General features: G+C 36.1%; 1 protein-coding gene across 25 annotated transcripts in view; it reads left to right on the top strand.

Moving 5' to 3' along the window:
• LOC120477782 (adhesion G protein-coupled receptor L3) overlaps positions 1-21,567 on the top strand; it is a 375,074-nt gene that overhangs the window by 118,534 nt on the left and 234,973 nt on the right. For all 25 annotated transcript variants that reach the window (XM_039669601.2, XM_089125499.1, XM_089125755.1 and 22 more), the window contains one exon: positions 16,095-16,308. In XM_039669601.2, the coding sequence (XP_039525535.2) occupies positions 16,095-16,308 (214 nt within the window). The remainder of the gene's footprint in view (positions 1-16,094; positions 16,309-21,567) is intronic.

Raw genomic sequence — 21,567 nt, forward strand, 5'->3', positions numbered from 1 at the left:
GTTATGTCGGTGGTTTTGTGTATCGCTATAGTTTGGAAACTAAGGGGTGCTAAAAGGTTTGTGCTTTTAACGTTAAAATAACATTGCTTCTACACTAAACTAAACTGATAGCGTTAATGTCACATTCTGTTCTCTCTTGTCTGCAGCGGTTCTTGTTTATCCTTGATTAGTTAACCTTCATCCACCTGTGTCAAGTTAGTTCCCTCATTTACCCTCTGTATATATTCTCCCAGTCAGTTCTGTCCCGCATTGGTTATTGTCCGCGTGTGCATGTTTCATATTACATGCTGTTAAATTAAACCTTTTCTTTGTGTAGACATACCCTTGTCAGCCTGTTCCTTCTGCTAAGCCGTGACAGTTAACAAAAGCAAGCGATAAAAATGTATTTGCTGATGTGAATGTGCGATTTTAGCTGCCAAGTGAACTGGCGAGCAAGTTGGGTGGTGATGGCGCAGTGGATGAGACACATGCCTTTGGTGTGAGAGACCCGTGTTCGAATTCACTGTGAGATACCAATGTGTCCCTGAGCAAGACACTTAACCCCTGGTTGCTCCAGAGGCATTCAACCACTGACATATATAGAAATTGTAAGTCGCTATATGGATAAAAGCGTCAGCTAAATGAATAAATGTAAATGTACTACAGAAAAACCAAACATATTGAGCTGGTTATGTTTGCAAACATCAAAATGTATCAGCTTACTAAACTTGTAATGGTAAAAGTGTTTTGAGTTCCTTAAATAGCTTAAGGAACCACATGAAATAAAGTATTAATTAACCTGCTTCAATAATATGTCAAAAATCTGCCGCTGTAATCATATGCTGCGTCCCAATTCGCATACTATCCGTCCTAAATAGTATTCGAAAATAGAATTAATACGTCCCAAATCGTAGTATGTTGAAATGAGTGTTTCAAATATACCCGGATGGTCTACTTTTTCTGGTCAGAATCCGAAGTGTAGATCGATGCACACTCTAACGGCTGATTTTGCCCACAAACCATTGCGCGTTGGACGAGGATTCGGTTAGAACTACAAACGAGTAAAAATAACGAGTACACTATACATATACGAGTACAGAACGAGTAAAAAGTGTTAAAAAAACTATAGACACGTAGTCGATACGGAGGACGCGCGAGTCCCTGCAGTTGTGTAGAGAGGTTTAGATAAAGAGCTTTGAGTGAAATTATCATTATCTAACCTGGCGAAAATGAATTTATTCAATGTTCTCCACATTATATTGCATTTGCAGCAGCATTGTGAACTTTTGTAAAGACACGTTTAGCCGTTACGTTTTAAATGCATCATTATATTCAAATTGCAAACACGAGGAGAGCATGAAAGACCCACAACTGGCAGATGAACGTGCTCTCCGAAACGGTAGGAAATAAAATTAGATAGAATGGAGGATTTTAACTGTGACAAGATGATTGACAGGGCAGTTTACGGTGACAGGATGCACGCAGCACGCGACAGAGCTGTCCGTTAAAGATGACGTGATAGTATGTCCCAAAGCTTGCCCACTCTTTTGCTACACACTCAAAAGTATGTACTTTTTCCTCACAAAAAGAGTACATACTTTTAGGCCGTAGTATAAGTAAGCGAATTGGGACGCAGGGATAATTTCTGCCACTAGTGTTGATTTCAGATGAATTTTATGCATTGGTATGTTTAAAAAAAAAAAAAAAAAATCCATGTGATGACATTTAATAGTCACCACATGTACCAAGCTATTTCTTTAAAGAACAGCACTTCCATCCACCTAAGGTGAAGATGAGAACACAACATAGATTAAAACCCATTGCAATTTAGTGATTGAAAATAGGTGACCCACAACTGACACCCAGCCTAAAACACCCAAGCATTCTACGGTTTCATGGGCTCAGTGGAGTGTTATTTTTGTTTTGTCTCTGGACGGCATGCATTTTTCTTTTCATTTGGAAATCTACAGGGAAACGACTACCATGTGTTTTTTTTTTTCCTTGGATTTTTGTTCTCCTTTCATTTGTCTTTTTTTTTTTTTTTTTATCAGGTGGGATATAGCTAGTAGTCAACCCCCACCTAACCAGTCCTATTTCTCTCCTCAAGCCTTCATCTTTCGCTTTCTCCGGGGATTCGCTTTCTCTCATCTCTACAGGAAACACACAGAGCGATTTATATTTATCTGTCTTTGTTTTCTAAATGGGTCAGATTTGGCTTGTCAGTGGCTCTCTGACGTGCTGGGAGATTTTAAACAGCAGCCGTTAAATCAGCCCGTTAGCAGCTCAAGAGTTGAGAGAAAAGAGATGCATGTACGCATGAAATCATTTTTAATTTACGTGTCGGAATAATTTCTGCTCTTCATTATGTAAGTAAATACAGGGGCTTTGAGATGTAATTTGTATTAATTCATGTCTTTGTAGCAGCAGGGATGCGAGGAAAGGTAAAAATACCAGCGCGCGATCAGCCAGCCAGAACAAACAGGGCAAAGATGTTTCTCATAAATCCCACACCACACATGCAATAATCATTTTTATCTTCTGCCCAACTACTGAAGTTTAAATCAGGTTATAGTTACTTTTAGTGTGTGTGTGTGTGTGTGTTTAAAATGAAATAAAATTAAATGTTGATGCAATGGAGAATTTGTAGACCTGTGGCTCAGAGTTATTATCATTAAAGGTTGGGTGGGTAATTTCGGATAGCAATTGCAAGCTATTTTTGAAAGCATATGATCCCACCCTCCCTTCAGAGTGTCTCCAATGCCACTCCTCCTTCAAAACACATGAACGCACCCTGGATCACAAAACAGTCACAAGTAGCACGGGTATATTTGTGGCAGTAGTCAACAATACATTGTATGGGTCAAAATTATCGATTTTTCTTTTATGCCAAAAATCATTAAAATATTAAAATAAAGTTCATGTTCCATGAAGATGTTTTGTAAATTTCCTACCATAAACATATAAAATATTTATTTTTGTGAGTGAATGCAGCATAATCTCGAACATAAATGGACAACTTTAAAGGTGATTTTTCTCACTGTTACCATTTTTTTGCACCCTCAGATTCCAGATCCTCGAGTAGTTGTATATCCGCCAAATATGATCCTATCCTAAAAAACCATACATCAATGGAAAGCTTATTTATTCAGCTTTCAGATAATGGATAAATATAATTTAAAAAAAATGACCCATGTGACTGGTTTTCTGGTCCGGTAGGTACAATTTTAATTTATATATATTAACACCCCCTTCTATAATTGATTGCTATCAGTATAGTTTCATTACTTAAAATAAAAGGAAAATTATTTGAAATTAAAACAAATAAAAGGCTTATAAAAATGACAAAAAAAAAAAAAAAAATCAAACTAAACTGTGATTTTTATCTAAATCAAAATGAAAACAGAAAATATAGTAGAAATAAAGGCTGATTCAAAATATTAACAAAACTATAATTAGTATCCCAGACAGTGATACTAAAATAACAGCCTTGGTCTTGAAAAAATTACTTGCCTTCATTTTTTTTCTGACAACTTAATCATCCATCAAAGTGGAGGTTGAAGTAAACATGAGCATATCACAAAGTCAAGCTGCATTCACATCACCAGCAGCAACTGACCTGATTGTATCCGTGTGATGTGAGTGACAGCGACCGTTGACATCAGCATGTGGGCGTGGCCAGTGACTCTACACACACTTGAGAACAGTTTGACTTCATGCAAATCTGAAGTGAAGGGAGTTGAGATCACATGATCAATCAACCTGGCAGCTACTCTAGCCGAAAGTCTGCAGAATGGACTTCTTGCAGTAAATGATTTTCTGATTTTATAGGATACTTTTCTGATCACATGCATTAAGAAATTGTGGAAGGGCATTTTTTGTGTGTGTGTGTGTGTGTGTGTGTGTGTGTGTGTTTTCTGTCCTTTAGTTATCTATTTACCTTTCAATTTACTTTTATAAATGTAAGTACCATCAACTTTAATATGTATGTATGTATGTATGTATGTTAGCAGAGACATGTGTTTGTAAATTGGACCACATTGATCACAATATATGTTTGTGTTCAGCCAGCAAACATGCCACAATAGACTGTGTTTGTGTGTGTGATCTCTACCTTTAGTTATCTATTTAGCTTTCAGTTTACTTTCATTAAGATAAGTAACTCAACTTTAAGTAATGTATGTAAGCAGAAGCATGCGTTTGTCAATTTGACAACATTGGGCTGCACGATTTGGGTAAAATGTCATATTGCGATTATTGAGGTCAAGATTGTGAATGCGAGATTGCGATATAATAAAGAAATGGTTTCATGAGTCAACTTGCTTGGTTCTCACGGAAAATGCATACACAGTTTAGTGATAATGCTGAAATGTGTATTTCTCAACTTAAACTTGCAACAACTAAATGCACAGTGTTTTAATATTAAATTAAAAAAAAAAAATCCCCAAAATTAAATAATGACATTTTTGCATTACTGCAAATTTGTTAATGTGAAAAAATAAAAATGAAAATACCATATTTCAGCCCATTCTCATCCCAAGGCGTCAGTTGACAACTCGTACACATCCAACGCACATGGCACCCTTTAGCGTCTATATGAGACGCAGATATATATGGGCCAGAAGGCGCCTCCTAGTGGTCTAACCCTAACCCTATCCCAGAACTAAACCTACCCATAACCGAAGCATGTTATGTTGACAACTAAAGGGTGCCATGTGCGATGGATGTATACGCATTGTCAAAAGCGTCACTATATGACGACCTTAGGATAAGAATAGTTTGAACGTTCTGTCCAGACAAACAAGGACATTTAAGCAGAATGTAACGTGCGTTGTCTAAACTGGTGTAAGTTTATTGTGATTGTCAAACATTTGGTAACTAAACAGAATTTTGTGACGTTTAGTGACAAAATGTTACAATGTTTACATGGAACAATGACTTCAATTCAAATCTTGATTCCGATCTTGATTCAATATCGATTAATTTGGATAAATATTAGGTAGCCTAACAGTAGATACATGTTAATTTTTCTTAAGACAAATAATGTATCTCGCCTAATGCTGTAAACATACAGAGAGCCCGGTCAGTTGGTATTATTATTAAAAGTCAAAAATAACAACTCAATTTAAATATAATGTTTTTACTAGGCTATAATAACAATGTTACAATATTTTAAAGATAGGTAAAAATATAATAAATATTTAATATAGTGTACATATTTGGCAAAATACACCTCTCTATATACAGTGTTGGGAGTAACGCATTACAAAAGTAATACATTACAGTAACATATTACTTTTTGCTGTAACGCAGTAGTGTAAGGCATTACTAATCAATTTTCAGTAATATTTTACTCGTTACATGTTCAGTGAGGCTTGTATTACAGTTGTATTACAGTGTATTGTCTGCTTTTACTTCTTAAAGGCAACAGACTGTGTGAAAGTTTTAAAGCAGTCTTTTAGTGCCAGTTCAGATCGGTCGCGTCTGTAACATTGTTTTTTCCTCATAAATGCGAACACGAAAACTAAAATAAAATGAATATTTTAAGTTCTATGGAGACTGCAGAGCCAACCCTTCCTCATCCGATTTGCGCAGTGTAATTAACAGAATTACAAAAAATATATTTTACCTCCTATTTTTTTGTCACGCATGAATGTGTGTCTTTTCCCGAATATTAAAAATAAAACATAGACTGATATTTGTCTAATGTCTGGAGTCCTTTAAGGAAGTAGCCTATATACGTTTCAATACATGTATTTTTTGAGAATTTGTATTTCAAGTTTTGACTGCAAATGTCATGTCCATAATGCTGGACTTCCCCAATTTTAAATAACTTCTCCTCAACTAGTTTTGTGGTGTAGGTACGTATTTTATAATGTTAACTTCAAATAATACTAATAGCCTAATTTAAAGATAAGGCAGCATTGGATCTGGACGGTAAGGAGAATAACGCTGGAGTTGGATGAGGTGTGTCGCGATTCTGTAGGTTCGTGGATCTGAGTCGTGTGGCGAATCGCGATTTCGGTTTCATATTGCTTATCGTTACAGCCCAAAAGTTAAGTTCTACTTAGTTATTTTGGTGAAAGTAACTCAAAAGTAATACATGAGTAATGTAACGCATTACAATTCTGGGACAGTAATATTGTAAGGTAATGAATTACTTTTAAATAGCAGTAACAAGTAATACCTAATGTATTACAGTTTGGAAGTAACTTGCACAACACTGTCTATATATGATTTAGCTATCTATCCAACTAACGTGCTATTTAAATGGCTTTCCTGAGGTAAATGCAACGTTTTTTTTTTATGTATTGTTATTGACCTCTTTCCGTGGTTGAAAAAAAAACTGATTATGTATTATGTATGAGGCATGAACATTTCGGTAAATTGTACTGTATCCGTCAACACACCTATTGTTCATTCGTGTTAATTTACTATTAACTTTTAGTAAAGAGTAGGCTAGAATTTTGGAATTGTTTTATCGACTAAACGTGACGCACTTATCAATTCTCCTCCCCCTTCACATCAGTCACAATCATTTTAATTTATACTTTACCTTTGCAGTTTATAGAAACCTTATGAATTTATGAATTTTGAAATTAAGAATCAAGAAATTATGAATGTCTTAAATAACCAAACTTCAACAACATAAGGCCACATCCTCTGAGCGCTGCTGATGATGCTGTGAAGTGACGCTCGAGTGATCAAGTATTCCAGTGTATAAAAACGCTTGCTCCGTACTCCTTTTCTCTCCTTGCAGCCTTCCCTCGCACCCGGGGGTGGAGCTGAGACGCGAGGAAAGGAAACGAGGATGCACAAATAAGAATTGAGACGCACCTCTGTTCTCCACGCTGCACACCGGATAAAGTCACAATGTGAGCATACGCGCCACTGCCTAAACTGAAACTGACTGGTCTTCTTTTTCAGTTCTTCTTTTTATTAGAGGTGTAGAAAATGGGCACACAGCCCATATCCCATGTCATATCCACACATGTATATACTTTATTTATTAAAACCGCAGCAATTTGCGTCATATAATCGTATAGGCTTGACATCGCGATTGCGATTGTCGCAATACAGCACTAATCGCGATATATGTTTGTGCAAGCAAACATGACACAATAGACTGTGTGTGTGATTTATCAATGAGTCATGCCGTTCTCAGTCAAAACAATCAAATGTGTGTGCGGCCTAAGGAATAAGGCAGTGCTCTTACTGCTAAACACTGTTATATGCAAGAGTCTAAGCTTTAGTGGGTTTTGTGGTTAGCCAATATGCTTCAGTGTGGCGTAATTAGTGTCTGAGGCTTAATTTGACTCACTTATGGCGCTTCCGCTGTCTGCGTGTACAGAATGAAGCTCGCTCTCACTTTCTTTCTTTTTTTGTCCGGAAGCTCTTGGAAAAAGGAAGAAAAAAAAATTTCCTGTTGTTTATTTGACCTCAATTAAACCCTCTGTTTTGTCAAGAGCCGTTAAAATCACAACAGCCTCAGAGCATTGAGAGTGTCTGTGTATGTGTTTTAGTTGACGGCATTCCTGCAGTAATATGGTGGCAAAAGGGATTTGCAAAGGGCAGAGAGAGAGAGAGAGAGAGAGAGAGAGAGAGAGAGAGAGAGAGAGAGAGAGAGAGAGAGAGGATGTAAGGGCAACTGCACAGGAAGAAAGAAGGGGAAATTGCTAAACAGTGCATTGGCAGATATGAGCCCTGAGCGTTCAGAGATAGCACACGCTGTTGAACAATGTTGCTGTAATGCTATGTGCCGCACATATCTGATTATTACTGCATGCCAAGCATCAATATTGGGTGAAACTGGGAAAATTCAGGATTAGTCTTTTCTCCAAAATCACAGAAACAAACACCACCACCATTTAACCACTGTTTTTGAAAGTCTCTCTCTTCTGCTCATCAAGGCTGCATTTATTTGCTAAAGAGCATTTACTAACATAGTTAGTTTTTTTAAACATAATTAGTACCTTTTCTTTTGAACATTCTTGTTACTTCCAAGGACGTATTCATCCATAAAAGTATCATTTTACAGTATTCTGCTCTTGCTTTGACACTGACAGGTTAGCGTAGCAGATATCGAACATAAGATCCATAAAATAATAAAGCCTCACCGGAGTAGAGAGGCATTTTATGATTAGTAAGGATTTTTCCAATTTTGTTAAACTGTGAAAACATAACAATATGGCATAACAAACTGCCCATATATACACTCACCTAAAGGATTATTAGGAACACCATATTAATACTGTGTTTGCCTCCCTTTTGCCTTCAGAACTGCCTTAATTCTACGTGGCGTTGATTCAACAAGGTGCTGAAAGCATTCTTTAGAAATGTTGGCCTATATTGATAGGATAGCATCTTGCAGTTGATGGAGATTTGTGGGATGCACATCCAGGGCACGAAGCTCCAGTTCCACCACATCCCAAAGATGCTCTATTGGGTTGAGATCTGGTGACTGTTGGGCAGTGTTGGAAGTAACGCATTACAAAAGTAATACATTACAGTAACATATTACTTTTTGCTGTAACGCAGTAGTGTAAGGCATTACTAATCAATTTTCAGTAATATTTTACTCGTTACATGTTTAGTGAGGCTTGTATTACAGTTGTCTTTTAGTGCCAGTTCAGAGCGGTCGCGTCTGTAACATTGTTTTTTCCTCATAAATGCGAACACGAAAAATAAAATAAAATAAATATTTTAAGTTCTTTGGAGACTGGAGAGCCAACCCTTCCTCATCCGATTTGTGCAGTGTAATTAACAGAATTACAAAAAATTTATTTTGCCTCCTATTTTTTTGTCACGCATGAATGTGTGTCTTTTCCCGAATATTAAAAATAAAACATAGACTGATATTTGTCTAATGTCTGGAGTCCTTTAAGGAAGTAGCCTATATACGTTTCAATACATGTATTTTCTGAGAATTTGTATTTCAAGTTTTGACTGCAAATGTCATGTCCATAATGCTGGACTTCCCCAATTTTAAATAATTTATCCTCAACTAGTTTTGTGGTGTAGGTCTACGTATTTTATAATGTTAACTTCAAATAATACTAATAGCCTAATTTAAAGATAAGGCAGCATTGGATCTGGACGGTAAGGAGAATAACGCTGGAGTTGGAAGAGGTGTGTCGCGATTCTGTAGGTTCGTTGATCTGAGTCGTGTGGCGAATCGCGATTTCGGTTTCATATTGCATATCGTTACAGCCCAAAAGTTAAGTTCTACTTAGTTATTTTGGTGAAAGTAACTCAAAAGTAATACATGAGTAATGTAACGCATTACAATTCTGGGACAGTAATATTGTAAGGTAATGAATTACTTTTAAATAACAGTAACAAGTAATACCTGTTACAGTTTGGAAGTAACTTGCACAACACTGCTGTTGGGGCCATTTTAGTACGGAGTAGTCAAAATCATGTTCAAGAAACCAATTTGAAATGATTTGAGCTTTGTGACATGGTGCATTGTCCTGCTGGGAGTAGCCATCAGAGGATGGGTACATGGTGCCCATAAAGGGATGGACATGATCAGAAACAATGCTCAGGTAGGCCGTGGCATTTAAACGATGTCCAATTGGCACTAAGGGGCCTAAAGTCTGCCAAGAAAACATCCCCCACACCATTACACCACCACCACCAGCCTGCACAGTGGTAACAAGGCATAATGGATCCATGTTCTCATTCTTACATCTAGCATCAACAAGGCATTTTAACCCACAGGTCAGCCGCATACTGGAAGTTTTTCCCTTTTCACACCATTCTTTGTAAACCCTAGAAATGGTTGTGTGTGAAAAGACCGACCCATCTGGCACCAACAACCATACCACGCTCAAAATGGCTTAAATCACCTTTCTTTCCCATTCTGACATTCAGTTTGGAGTTCAGGAGATTGTCTTGACCAGGACCACAACCCTAAATGCATTGAAGCAACTGCCATGTGATTGATTGATTAGATAATTGCATTAATGAGAAATTGAACAGGTGTTCCTAATGAACCTTTAGGTGAGTGTACATAAACATGAATATGCAAGTCTAATAGCTATCCCATAAGAAAGAAATAGCCATATAATGAGATTTGCAGGACTAAGAAGCATTTAAGCTTCCAGAAGCAAACAGGAAAACAACAGAGGGGGGACTAAAAAGAAATCTAATGCAATACAACTTTACACCACTAGATGTCTCTAATGCAACACAAAGTGGGGGCAGAACATACAGTGATTCGGTAAAAGAACCACAAAGTATTATGAGAATCTTCATTGGAACAGAGCCCGTCTAACGGAGAGCCTTGGCACTTCCTATTAGCCCCGTTGTGTATAATCTTGGTTGCAGTTCTATTAGAATTCCACTGGAGGTGATCGCGGGCGAGCGCAGAATGAATGGGAGTCTATGGGGCTAAATGGCTAAATGTGTCTCTTTCACCTGCTTGTCGTTAAATCAAAATAGATTTTATTGTTGATTCCGCAAGTTCAATATAGGTTATAAGCCAAAAGTCGAATGAACGAGTACTTATGTCCTTTTGATTTCTTACAGGTTAGGCTGTTGTTGGCTGGAACACGCTAGCATTCTGCTATTGTGTGACGTCATCACATTTTTGAACGGATTTTTAGAACAGATAAGTGAACTTAAAAATGCAATTTTTAGCTGAGTGTATTTTCTTAGCCCTCCCTTTTGAATGCAACTTTCAAATTACTTGACAAAAAATTACATCCTGAGAAACGTGGATTTTTTGGGGTGAAACCCCATTGACTCCCATTCATTCTGCACTCGACCACGAGCGCCCCCGCATGGACAGAGACGCGTTACTGCAGCCAGTCCAGAACCCGGAAGTAACCAGCCAGTGCCTATTCTCTTCAATTAGACATTCTCTGATTGGAAGGAATCTAAACAATAAAATTACAAAGGAGAGGGTATTTGGACCAATGAGATTTAAAGGAGAACTCCGCTGCAAAATGAACCTTTGGTCTAATAAAACATCGGTACCTACCGTTCTCTGAGATTTGTTTTCATGATAATCGAATGTAAAGAGTTTTTATCTAAAACTGTTTAGTGTACATTGCTAGTACTGGGGGCATTTACTAAGTAAAAAGAAATCACTAGTTTATACCACTAACACAGTAGCATAATGAGGGTCCATACATGTAAACGAAGTACACAAAGTGAACTGTCTTCTTATTAAACGGTCTGTACACTTACAAAGTTCTCAATGCTTCGTTTTGCATGTATGGGCCCTCATTATGTTACTGTGTGAGTGTGGGGCTTTTTTTTTTTTGCCTTGTTAGTGGTATAAACTAGCGATTTCTTTTTACTTAGTAAATGCCCCCAGTACTAGCATTATAAGCTAAACAGTTTTTAGAGATAAAACTCTTTACATTCGATTATCATGAAAACAAATCTCAGAGAACAGTTGACTAGGTACCGATGTTTTATTAGACCAAAGGTTCATTTTGCACCGCAGTTCTCCTTTAAGGGTGGCCAAGTGGTTGGCAACATTTTATGTAATTTACCGAGCACAAGAATATCAAAGTGTGCCATTACTGCCCAGAACACCTTTGAGACGCCCTAGCAACTACACAGAAGCCCCTCTGAATGCAGCAACACCCTGGCAGCCTTTCAACACACTGGATCACCATTGCAGAGTTTTGCACAGAAACACTCACATCTTCAAAGAACCTTGTCTTGCTTGATGGATTTACAGCCTGATTTTCACTTACACATGTACTCGGCTCATTTATGTGGAATCATATATAAGAGAATCTTCTGCCGGTGAAGCTATCCTTTCAGCAGGTTACACACCATTTCATCAGACAGAAATGTCTCCTTTTACTAAGCGCATCATCTCAGTGTTTATTCATTTGAATCTCGTGGATCTCTGTCAGCACAAACACTGTCTACATGCTCATTTAGATGGAATACAAAACACATTTCGGAATTAACTTAGATGTAGTGGAGTTCATGTTCATTAAAGTGTTGTTCACATTGTCAAATTATGTTATTGTCCTATATATATATATATATATATATATATATATATATATATATTGTTACATTATAAGTGTTTGTGGGAAAGGGAAACAGTGATGCATGTACACACAGGTGGAGGCGTTCATCATAGCGTTCATTCTTCACACTATTGACTAAGCTGGTCAAACCATCCAAAGCCATCGCTCAAGACTCACAGGACTGTGTGTTTACCACCTGCAAACAAGCAAACACAAACCGACAACCTCAGATGTTCTACACACACACACACCCATGCACACTCACAGAAACGCGCTGTGTCCAAGTTATGGAATTCATTTGCTCTTTCTGTCAATGCTTATTTAATGCTTCAGTGAAATAATCAATTGCAAGAAAGATAAAGAAAAGCAAACAATGGTAATTAGTGTCTGGCTTCACTACTCAATATAAGCTACTTTGAGAACAATCAGGAACACACAGAGGAATATTTTAAACTTTTTAAAGGTTTAAAAAGTCATGGAGTACTATGTAATGTTACACAATGTCATGTCATGGACATTTCTGTAAATATACATTTCTCCGGGACCGGTTATGCACTGCTTTTGGAGGCTCAGAAAGCCGGATCCTCCATTTAGCCACATTCAAATCTCAAGCTGTTCTTTGTCTTTTAGGAGATGTTTACACAAACAAGCATAGTAAGAGCATATATATATATATATATATATATATATATATTAAATGTAGTTACCCCAAACATCTGAAAGTCAATGACAAAACTCATGGGAATTTAATGCAAGTTTAACACAATTTTAGCAAAATCATTATTAAAGTGGCATCTTTCCAATAGGAGAAATGTTACAATACAAAAAAATAATAATATAATATAATATAATATAATATAATATAATATAATATAATATAATATAATATAATATAATATAATATAATATAATATAATATAATATAATATAATATAATCTTTCTACAGTTTTTGTGGTGACACCAGTAGGGGGCGGCACATAAATATCTTTGAACCACGACTCAATGAACCATTCATTCAACTCATTTGTTTGAAAATGCGATTCTTTCTGAAATGAAACATGTGACTCTTATCTCATTGAGTCATTGAATCATTCACTCAAGCGATTTGTTCAGAAACACTGAATCTATTCAAGATCAAAACACACCGGCTCGGATCGATGACTTTGTTCGGATTCGGAACTGCTCTCTTTGGCGCAGCAACACGAATAACGGACAATATTATATCTAAAATGTAAGTTACTCAATATTTCGTTTATGTTTAGTGAACTGTTGCATATAAGAAATATCAAAAACAGCCCTTGTTGCTATTTCTAACATAACTCGCAAGAAAGTAGTTTCACACAGACGTTTCACATAGGCCTAACGTTACTTGTTTGGCCCAGTCACATTCTGTTACTCTCTTCCTGGTGCAATTTTGTTTTAATATTATACTATGAGATAAAAGAAAATGATATTACACTTAAGAGTATACTATTATACTGTATTGTTTTTATTTGGAGCCACGTGACCTTCCCACTAAACTCAACAATGTAAAATGATGAACGGTTTCTGGGAATGTTTTGTTAGGTTGTGTAATGTCAGGTCGAGTTCTTCATAATGTTATTGTGTGTAAAGGTATCAAAAAGTTAAGAACTTAATTGTCTTTGTCTGTCATTCATAAGTCATACAGCAATGCAGAGAGACTCTTTAACAGTGATATTAGACTGGTGAAGACCATCTGTCAACACACACACACAGCATGGATAATCCTTCACCCTGATGTTTCTGACCTGTGTGTTTAGGCAGATTTTCTCTCTTTTGTGAGATTACTCTGACCAGGCCCCTTGGAATGTGTGTGTGTGTGTGTGTGTGTGTGTGTGTGGAGCCCCATGGGCTTGTGTTTTGATGTTAATGATGACTTTTAAATGTCAGAGCAGTCCAGGTGTCAGGGTGTGGATGAGGAGAGAAAAGGACCACAAACACACAATCCTTTCATTACACACACACACACTGTTTGTGTTATTGTATTTTAATTAATATTTTAATTAATTTGCTATTAGTCCTTTTTCACTTGTTTACTGTGTTCTTGTTACTTGTCTAGTCTATTCATTTTGTACTGTATCATTACTGCCACACTGTCCAGCCATAATATATATATGAAGAGTTCAGATGCAAAAGCCTCTAAATGCCATTTGAAATTTTCTTCTTTAATGATGATTTTTATCAAACTTGTATATTGAAGTTCAGTAATGTCACTTAAATAACAATTAATAGGTAATTATCATTGCCATTTAAGTGAAATCACTGAACTTAAATATACAAGCTTGATAAAAATTATCATTCTAGAAGAAAATTTCAAATGGCACTTAGAGGCTTTTGCATCTGAACTCTTCATATATACACGTATATATATGAGAGAGAGAGAGAGACAGAGAGAGAGTAAGATTAGGTGAGGTTGCTATAGGGTAATTGCTAGTTTGTTCTGGGTGGTTTAACCTATATATTATAACCTCTATTTATTGTTGGTTATCCTCAACAATAAATTCAATTATTCAGTATATCACTTGGGTTACTTACTCTTTGTCTATTTATCATCAGATCGATCACTGTCTCTGTCAGTCTGTCTCTCCAGAGGTATGTCGTATGAAGTGAAAGTAAACATGATAGGAGAAGCGTGAGTGTGTGTGAGAGCTCCGCTGCGTCCCGTGACGTCTCATGGTTAATGATCTGTCATCGACGGGCGAGTGTTTGTTCACACGAGTGTGACAAAAGTCACACTCCGTTTTAAACGCAGAGATTCACACAAAAGGTGCGGTACGGAAGCTGGAAACCAATTAAAATCAAACCCAATGATGCGCGGTGGGCAGTGAATGGTGGATCTGAGTGTGTCAGAGCCTTATTTGTGGAGATCAGGTTTGTTTTATGCCGCCCTGGTTTATAACAGGTGTTTGCATCAGGACCAAGAATCTGACAGTTCTTTCATGTTATCAAATAACAAGATGAAGAGGTGAGGAAACCTCTTTTAATGAGCTTCTTGTTCTCAAAGTTTACAAATTCAGTCCTGTCTTATTCATGTTGGTGAATTTTAAATATACAGACGTACACATACTTTTATTTACAGTATAAAGTATGGGGACCACTTTGAGATTAGATGGTGATTTATTTATTTTTGCTACAAGTTTTTGTCAGACAAACTTGTGGAATCCATTAAATGTCCTCAGACTTTTAATCAAAATGTTGCTGTCTCTGCCAGCTCTTCCATTGTGACAGTCGTCCAGAGCAAATCCACACCGAAATACTTCAGTGACCACACAATCCAGGTTTTACTGTCCCAAAGATAAACCCATGGGGTTGAGCTGAAGACAAGCTCAGCTTTAGTCCATCACCCAGCCGGGACTAAAGACTCTGATCTGGAAAGATTTAGAGCAGAGAAATGATCTCTGATCCTGTTTTATATGTTCTGCCACTCGATCCAGAAATATCAGGAAAGAGTGACTCTAGGACGAATTCACCAAACTGTTGTGCGATATAGGATTTCCACACACACACACATCTACAACATATCCACTAAATTATCCGCAATCCATTTGAATCACATTGAATTTAGGCTACCTTAGGTATGTGACTTATTAACATAAATGAATGTTACTTGCTTAGTGTAAATGCTATCAATTATTCACAAACACATATCGATCTACCACTAATCTGAACATTATGGTGTCAATATTAAGGGGTGTTAATAAATGCATGTGATCAAGGATTCCATTAAAAATCTTTTTTATTGTCAAATAATTTAAGGAATAGTAATGGTTTACATTCCTTTTTTTCTTTGTAATGCAAAAAAAGAAAGAAAAAAAATACAGAATGTCTCTTTTTCATAGACTGAAAGTGAATAGCTCTTTTTGACCAATGATCTTCTTTGACAAGGCTTTGAGCTCATGTCTCAAGGTTTGATGTCAACAATGACAAGTCTCGTGACAAGTCTCTTTTTCTATCTTGCAGCAATGATTTCTCAAAAAAATTTTGCTCAGTTTTTATTTTTTTATTTTATTTCATCTCTTAGGTTAATAAGCATTAATTGTCATATTGTCATCAAGTTTTTATTTTGACTGAATGTCTCTTCTCACTTTTTGCAGCATTCAGTCGTGCTCCGGTGCCCATGGCAGTCGTTCGACGGGAGTTGTCTTGTGAAAGTTACCCAATCGAGCTGCGCTGTCCCGGCACGGACGTCATCATGATTGAGAGTGCAAATTATGGTCGGACTGATGACAAAATCTGCGATGCCGACCCTGCGCAGATGGAGAACACACGCTGTTATTTGCCTGATGCGTACAAGATCATGAGCCAGAGGTGAGACACACAGACACAATTAGGCCAGAATCATGCATATTACTGATATGAAGTTTATAACAATGAAGATGTTTTAATGGTTCTGAAAGAAGTGTCTTAAGCTCTCAAAGGATGCATTTATTTGATCAAAAATCCTATAAAAACAGTAATATTGTGAAAATTACACTCTAAAAAACATGTAAATAAGACACACACCCTCTTCCTGGCAGAATCGTAACATCTTTAGTTGATTATAACTTCTTACTTATTGCCCTGAGGGTCAAAATGGGAATTTTGAATTCTTTAGCTATTTTTCTCACATCCACTTTCTATTTTGTGAAGCTCAACAATCTTTTGATGCACATCAGAACCATATTCTTTGGTTTTATTCACTGTGATGGATGATTCAGGAAATTTGGCCTTTGTGATTTCTCATTAGGATTTTGCCAATTTTTTGAATGAAAGATGAAATGGATAAACGATGCAGATTTATTTTTTACAGCCATTTTATATCATATTTACCAGGGGTATGATTAATTCTGGTCACGACTGTATATATATATATATATATATATATATATATACACATATATAATGTATTTTATTCCTGTGATGACAAAGATGGATTTTCAACCATTCCAATAAGAATTGGTGATCAATTATTATTAATGGTTATTATCAATGTTGGGAAGAATTATATTTTATTGCAGCAAATGTTAATTTGTTTTTGGAAACCACAATAATATTACATTATACATGTGTATAATAAATATACATTATAAATGTGTTTACTGTCACTTTTGATCAATTTAATGTCTTTGCTGAATATAGTTTTTAATGTTTTATGTATGTATATATATATATATATATTAGAGCCCGACCAATAAAGGATTTTGAAGGCTTATACCGATACAAATATTTTTTGGTTTTAAAATCCGATATTCCGATATATCGGCCGGTATTTTTTTATTTATTTTATTTATTTCAGAAACGCGCAACAAAACATTAACCGATTTCCCTAACATTAGTTATTTGTAGTTATTTGTGAGTTTTAACTAAAATAATATGACAGTCTCAATCAACTACACTGTAACAACGTAAAGTAACTATTACTAGCTAATTCCGCTTCACTCTCGGCTTATTTAACAGCAGCAAAACTGGACATGATAGTCACAAATTTTGTCATGCTTATTTGAGTTAAGAGAACTGATGGAGATGTTCTTTTAATTGTTTTTCAAGCAATGTATGTCTGGTGACCAACGAAACGAGTGTTGCCAACAGGGACGGTGTAGAGTGCCCTCTGGTGGACAAACTATACAACTCCAACACTCATGACATGGTTCAAGCGTGTTTCGTCCGTTTTTATTTTATATTTGAAATATTCATTCATCGGACATTACAACTGCCGATACCGATAGTTTGGAAAATTCCCAATATATCGGTCTGGCTCTAATATATATATATATATATATATATATATATACTGTATATATATATATATATAATTTTACCCCAAACTTGTAAATTGTAGTGTATCACAGTTTCCACAAAAAATATTAAGCAGCAAGAAACATTGGTAATAATGAGAAATGTTTGAAGGATCTTGTGACACTGAAGACTGAAAATTCAGCTTTGCATCACAGGAATAAATTACTTTTCACAGTATAATCATATCAGTTCCATATCAGTTCCTTTAAATTAAAATGTTTCACAATAGTACTGAATTTACTCTATTTTTTAATCAAATAATCTGCTGCTGAAAATTCAGCTTTGCATTACCACATATATAAATGACATTTTAAAATATATTCAAATGTCAGTTTTTAAAATGGTAACATTTCTCATTTTTATTTTTTATTTTTTACTGTTTTTTTGATAAATTAAATGCAGCTTTGGGGAGTTGTAGTGTATACGTACACAGATACAGCTATGATGAGTTTTTGCAATGTAGAGTTTTAAAAGTACAGGTTGTGCTGAATTTTAGAAGTGTGTCGTGCAGTTTTTTCCTTAATATTGAAATTTGCCTTGCGGAGCTGAAACCACTTTTGTGTATCTGTATATTGTGTCAAATCTTTTTAGACCTGGTGTGTGTGCATTAAGGCTCTTTTGTTTCTGTGTGCTAGTTGTTTAGTTTCTACCCAGTAATGTCTCATGGTACAATAAGAACAGGGAACATCCCCTCGGAGCAATCTGGGTTTAAGCGGTCCACTCAAGAACGCACTAATGTTGGTAATTAGATATAGGATACCTCAGAAATCCTCAGGCCCATGAATCAAGCCTTCGGGGGTTTGAACCTGCAACCTTTGGATTAGCTTCTGCTGCATTACCGTGTGTGTGTGATCCACTGATGCAGTTTTGGCTTATTAAATCCTGCTGTGCTACTCTCTCTTTTGGCTGCTGTTTTCCCGGTCTTCCCTATCATTTCCCTCAACATTTCATGTTCAGCTCATCACACCTCAGCAGAGTGGAAGAGTCAGATAGACCGGGATCAGAGCACGGTGTGTCTGTAATTGTTCCTCTGTGTATTCTCAGTTCTGTTCCTGAAATAAATTAAAGCAGCTGCTCAGCAACACAGCAAGATAACAAACAGTAACTGTGTCCATCTAGTACAGAGCAATGGGATTCTTCTCCACACCAAACCTCTAACCTCACGCACATAATCATGTTAAGTGTGGGGAATTTGAATAGACAATGTTTAAGTATAGAGGGTCTGATAGAGTTACAATGGATGTTGTACAGAATTTGATTAAGGTGTCATTGAATTTGAATAAATTCGTAAGGTTTAATAGAGTTAAGTAGAGATTTAGTAGATGGTGTCATGTACAGTTTTAGTACAGAATTTTTGTAAAGTATGTTGTAGAATTTCACTAGAATGTGGCAAGCAGAGTTTCATTAGTGTCATATAGAGTTTCAGACTAATGCGTTATGTAAAGTTTTATAGAATGTGTGTTGTAGAATTTGTGTGTAGTTTCATACTAAGAGTATAAGTGGAATGTATCACATAGAGTATTATTGGAATTTATCATGTAGAGTTTCAGTGGAATGTGTCAAGTAGAGTTTTAGAGTATAAGGTTTAATAGAGTTAAGTAGAGATTTAGTAGATGGTGTCATGTACAGTTTTAGTACAGAATTTTTGTAAAGTATGTTGTAGAATTTCACTAGAATGTGGCAAGCAGAGTTTCATTAGTGTCATATAGAGTTTCAGACTAATGCGTTATGTAAAGTTTTATAGAATGTGTGTTGTAGAATTTGTGTGTAGTTTCATACTAAGAGTATAAGTGGAATGTATCACATAGAGTATTATTGGAATTTATCATGTAGAGTTTCAGTGGAATGTGTCAAGTAGAGTTTTAGAGTAGGCTATATTGTAGATTTTCAAGGTTTCAGTGGAATGTGTCATGTAGTGTTTAAGAAGAATGTGTTATGTAGAGTTTTAGAGTGTTGTAGATTTTCCGTTTAGTATCTTATAGACTTGAGTTTTAGTTGAATATTTCACAGAGTTTTAGTACAATTTAATAAGTAGCGATTAGTGGTCAATTTTAGTAGGTGTCATGTAGAGTTTCAGTAGAACATGTTAAGTAAGGTTTTAGAGTATGTTTTAGAATTTCTGTATAGTATGTTACATAGAGTTTCAGTGGAATGTTTTACAGAGTTTTACATAGAGTTTCAGCAGACTGTGTCATGTAGAGTTTCTGTGTTACGTAGTTTCAGTGGAATGTGGCACATGTCGTTTCAGTAGAGTGTTACATAGAATTTCACATATAATTTCAATAGAATGTCACGTATTTCTTTGGAATGTCACAGAGTTTCAGCAGAATATCACAGAGTTTCAGCAAATTGTGTCACGTAGAGTAGGATGTCACATATTTCAGCAGAATGTGTTATACTGTCACACTACATTAAAGAGTGTGAAAAGGACATTAATTGTTTGATAATTTGAAAGCTGGAATTTCTTTCATATCAGAAGATATTTTTAACCCATCCCTAGTGAACAGTGTATGTACTGTATGTTGAGTTGTAGGGATAGTTTTGGGGAATCCTGTAGCGTGAGCTGCTGTTCTGCGTCTTCCAGCCTCATTAACATGCGAAGAGGTGAGAGGAGGTAAAGCTCACCTCCAGAGAGGAAACAAACTCAAACCCTTGGATCCCACTTACCCTGTAAGCCTATTAGAGAATGAGAGAGAGAGAGAGAGAGAGAGAGAGAGAGAGAGAGAGAGAGAGAGAGAATCACAAAATCTTTCACTATTGCACTATTTCATTTTACATACAGTACAAGAATACCTTATCGATGAAGATGTAATCAGTCAAAAATAGCACTAAAAATATTCAAGCAGCCAATTACAATGAATGAACTACCCCTATTGACAGTGGCCTTTAATTGCGCATGATTGGGTTGAGTTTGAATGGCAAGATCTCTTTTAAATAAGGTACATTTTACTGTTTGCTTTCTGTGCTCAGCAATCATGGGATTTTAATGGCCAAACAATTAGAAACAAGTATTATCAAAAATAAACAATGCATTTTATTGATTTCTTTATTTTCCATCCACGATACTAAAATTTGTCATATATTTGATTGTTTTCTATATTTTCTGTTATTGCTTTTACAGTTCTAAATATTGTCATGCAGGTATAATGAATAAAATTGAATAACATTTATTTTAATGGAATAGAATAGAATTGAACTGATTTGAGCCGTTGGAAAATGTTTCTCAGACTAGACATACTCATATGTCAGTTCTGGTATCCTCTGTAGTGCTGCTTTTGTGCTTTTGTCTTTCTGTCTGTCTGGTTATTGTCAAGCGCTTAAGATCAGATTTTCCGGGGTTTATGTAACAAACCGCATTCTGAGGGCAGCTTTATCCAGCTGATTTTTAAAAAAATTTTTAAATAGCAAATAAGATTTGCTTTTGCCCACATCTGTGTCATATTATAATTTCTTGTGGGCTGAATTTTCCCTTTGTTTGTCGTTGTGTGCTCTGTGACTGGCAGAGGTCCTTGGGTTCTGAATGCACAAGGTTCTTGCACGAGTAACCTGATAGCTCTATTCGGAAGCGTTACTCTTCGTTCTGTGGAATTTTGCCCTCGTGGGAATAGATCTGCTTTTCCGGGCCGCAAGCCACCTGTCTGCTCGCTGGTGCAGCTTGAGTCATCTCATGCAGACATGCACACACAGCTAATATCCAGAGGCAACAGCCATTTAAAGCAAACTCATTGTTTCTATTTATTTATATATATATATTTATATTTATTTTATATATTCGACATTTTTTGGGTCCCC

Source organism: Pimephales promelas, chromosome 1 (assembly GCF_988280905.1).
Source record: "Pimephales promelas chromosome 1, fPimPro1.hap1.1, whole genome shotgun sequence".
NCBI lineage: Eukaryota > Metazoa > Chordata > Actinopteri > Cypriniformes > Leuciscidae > Pimephales > Pimephales promelas.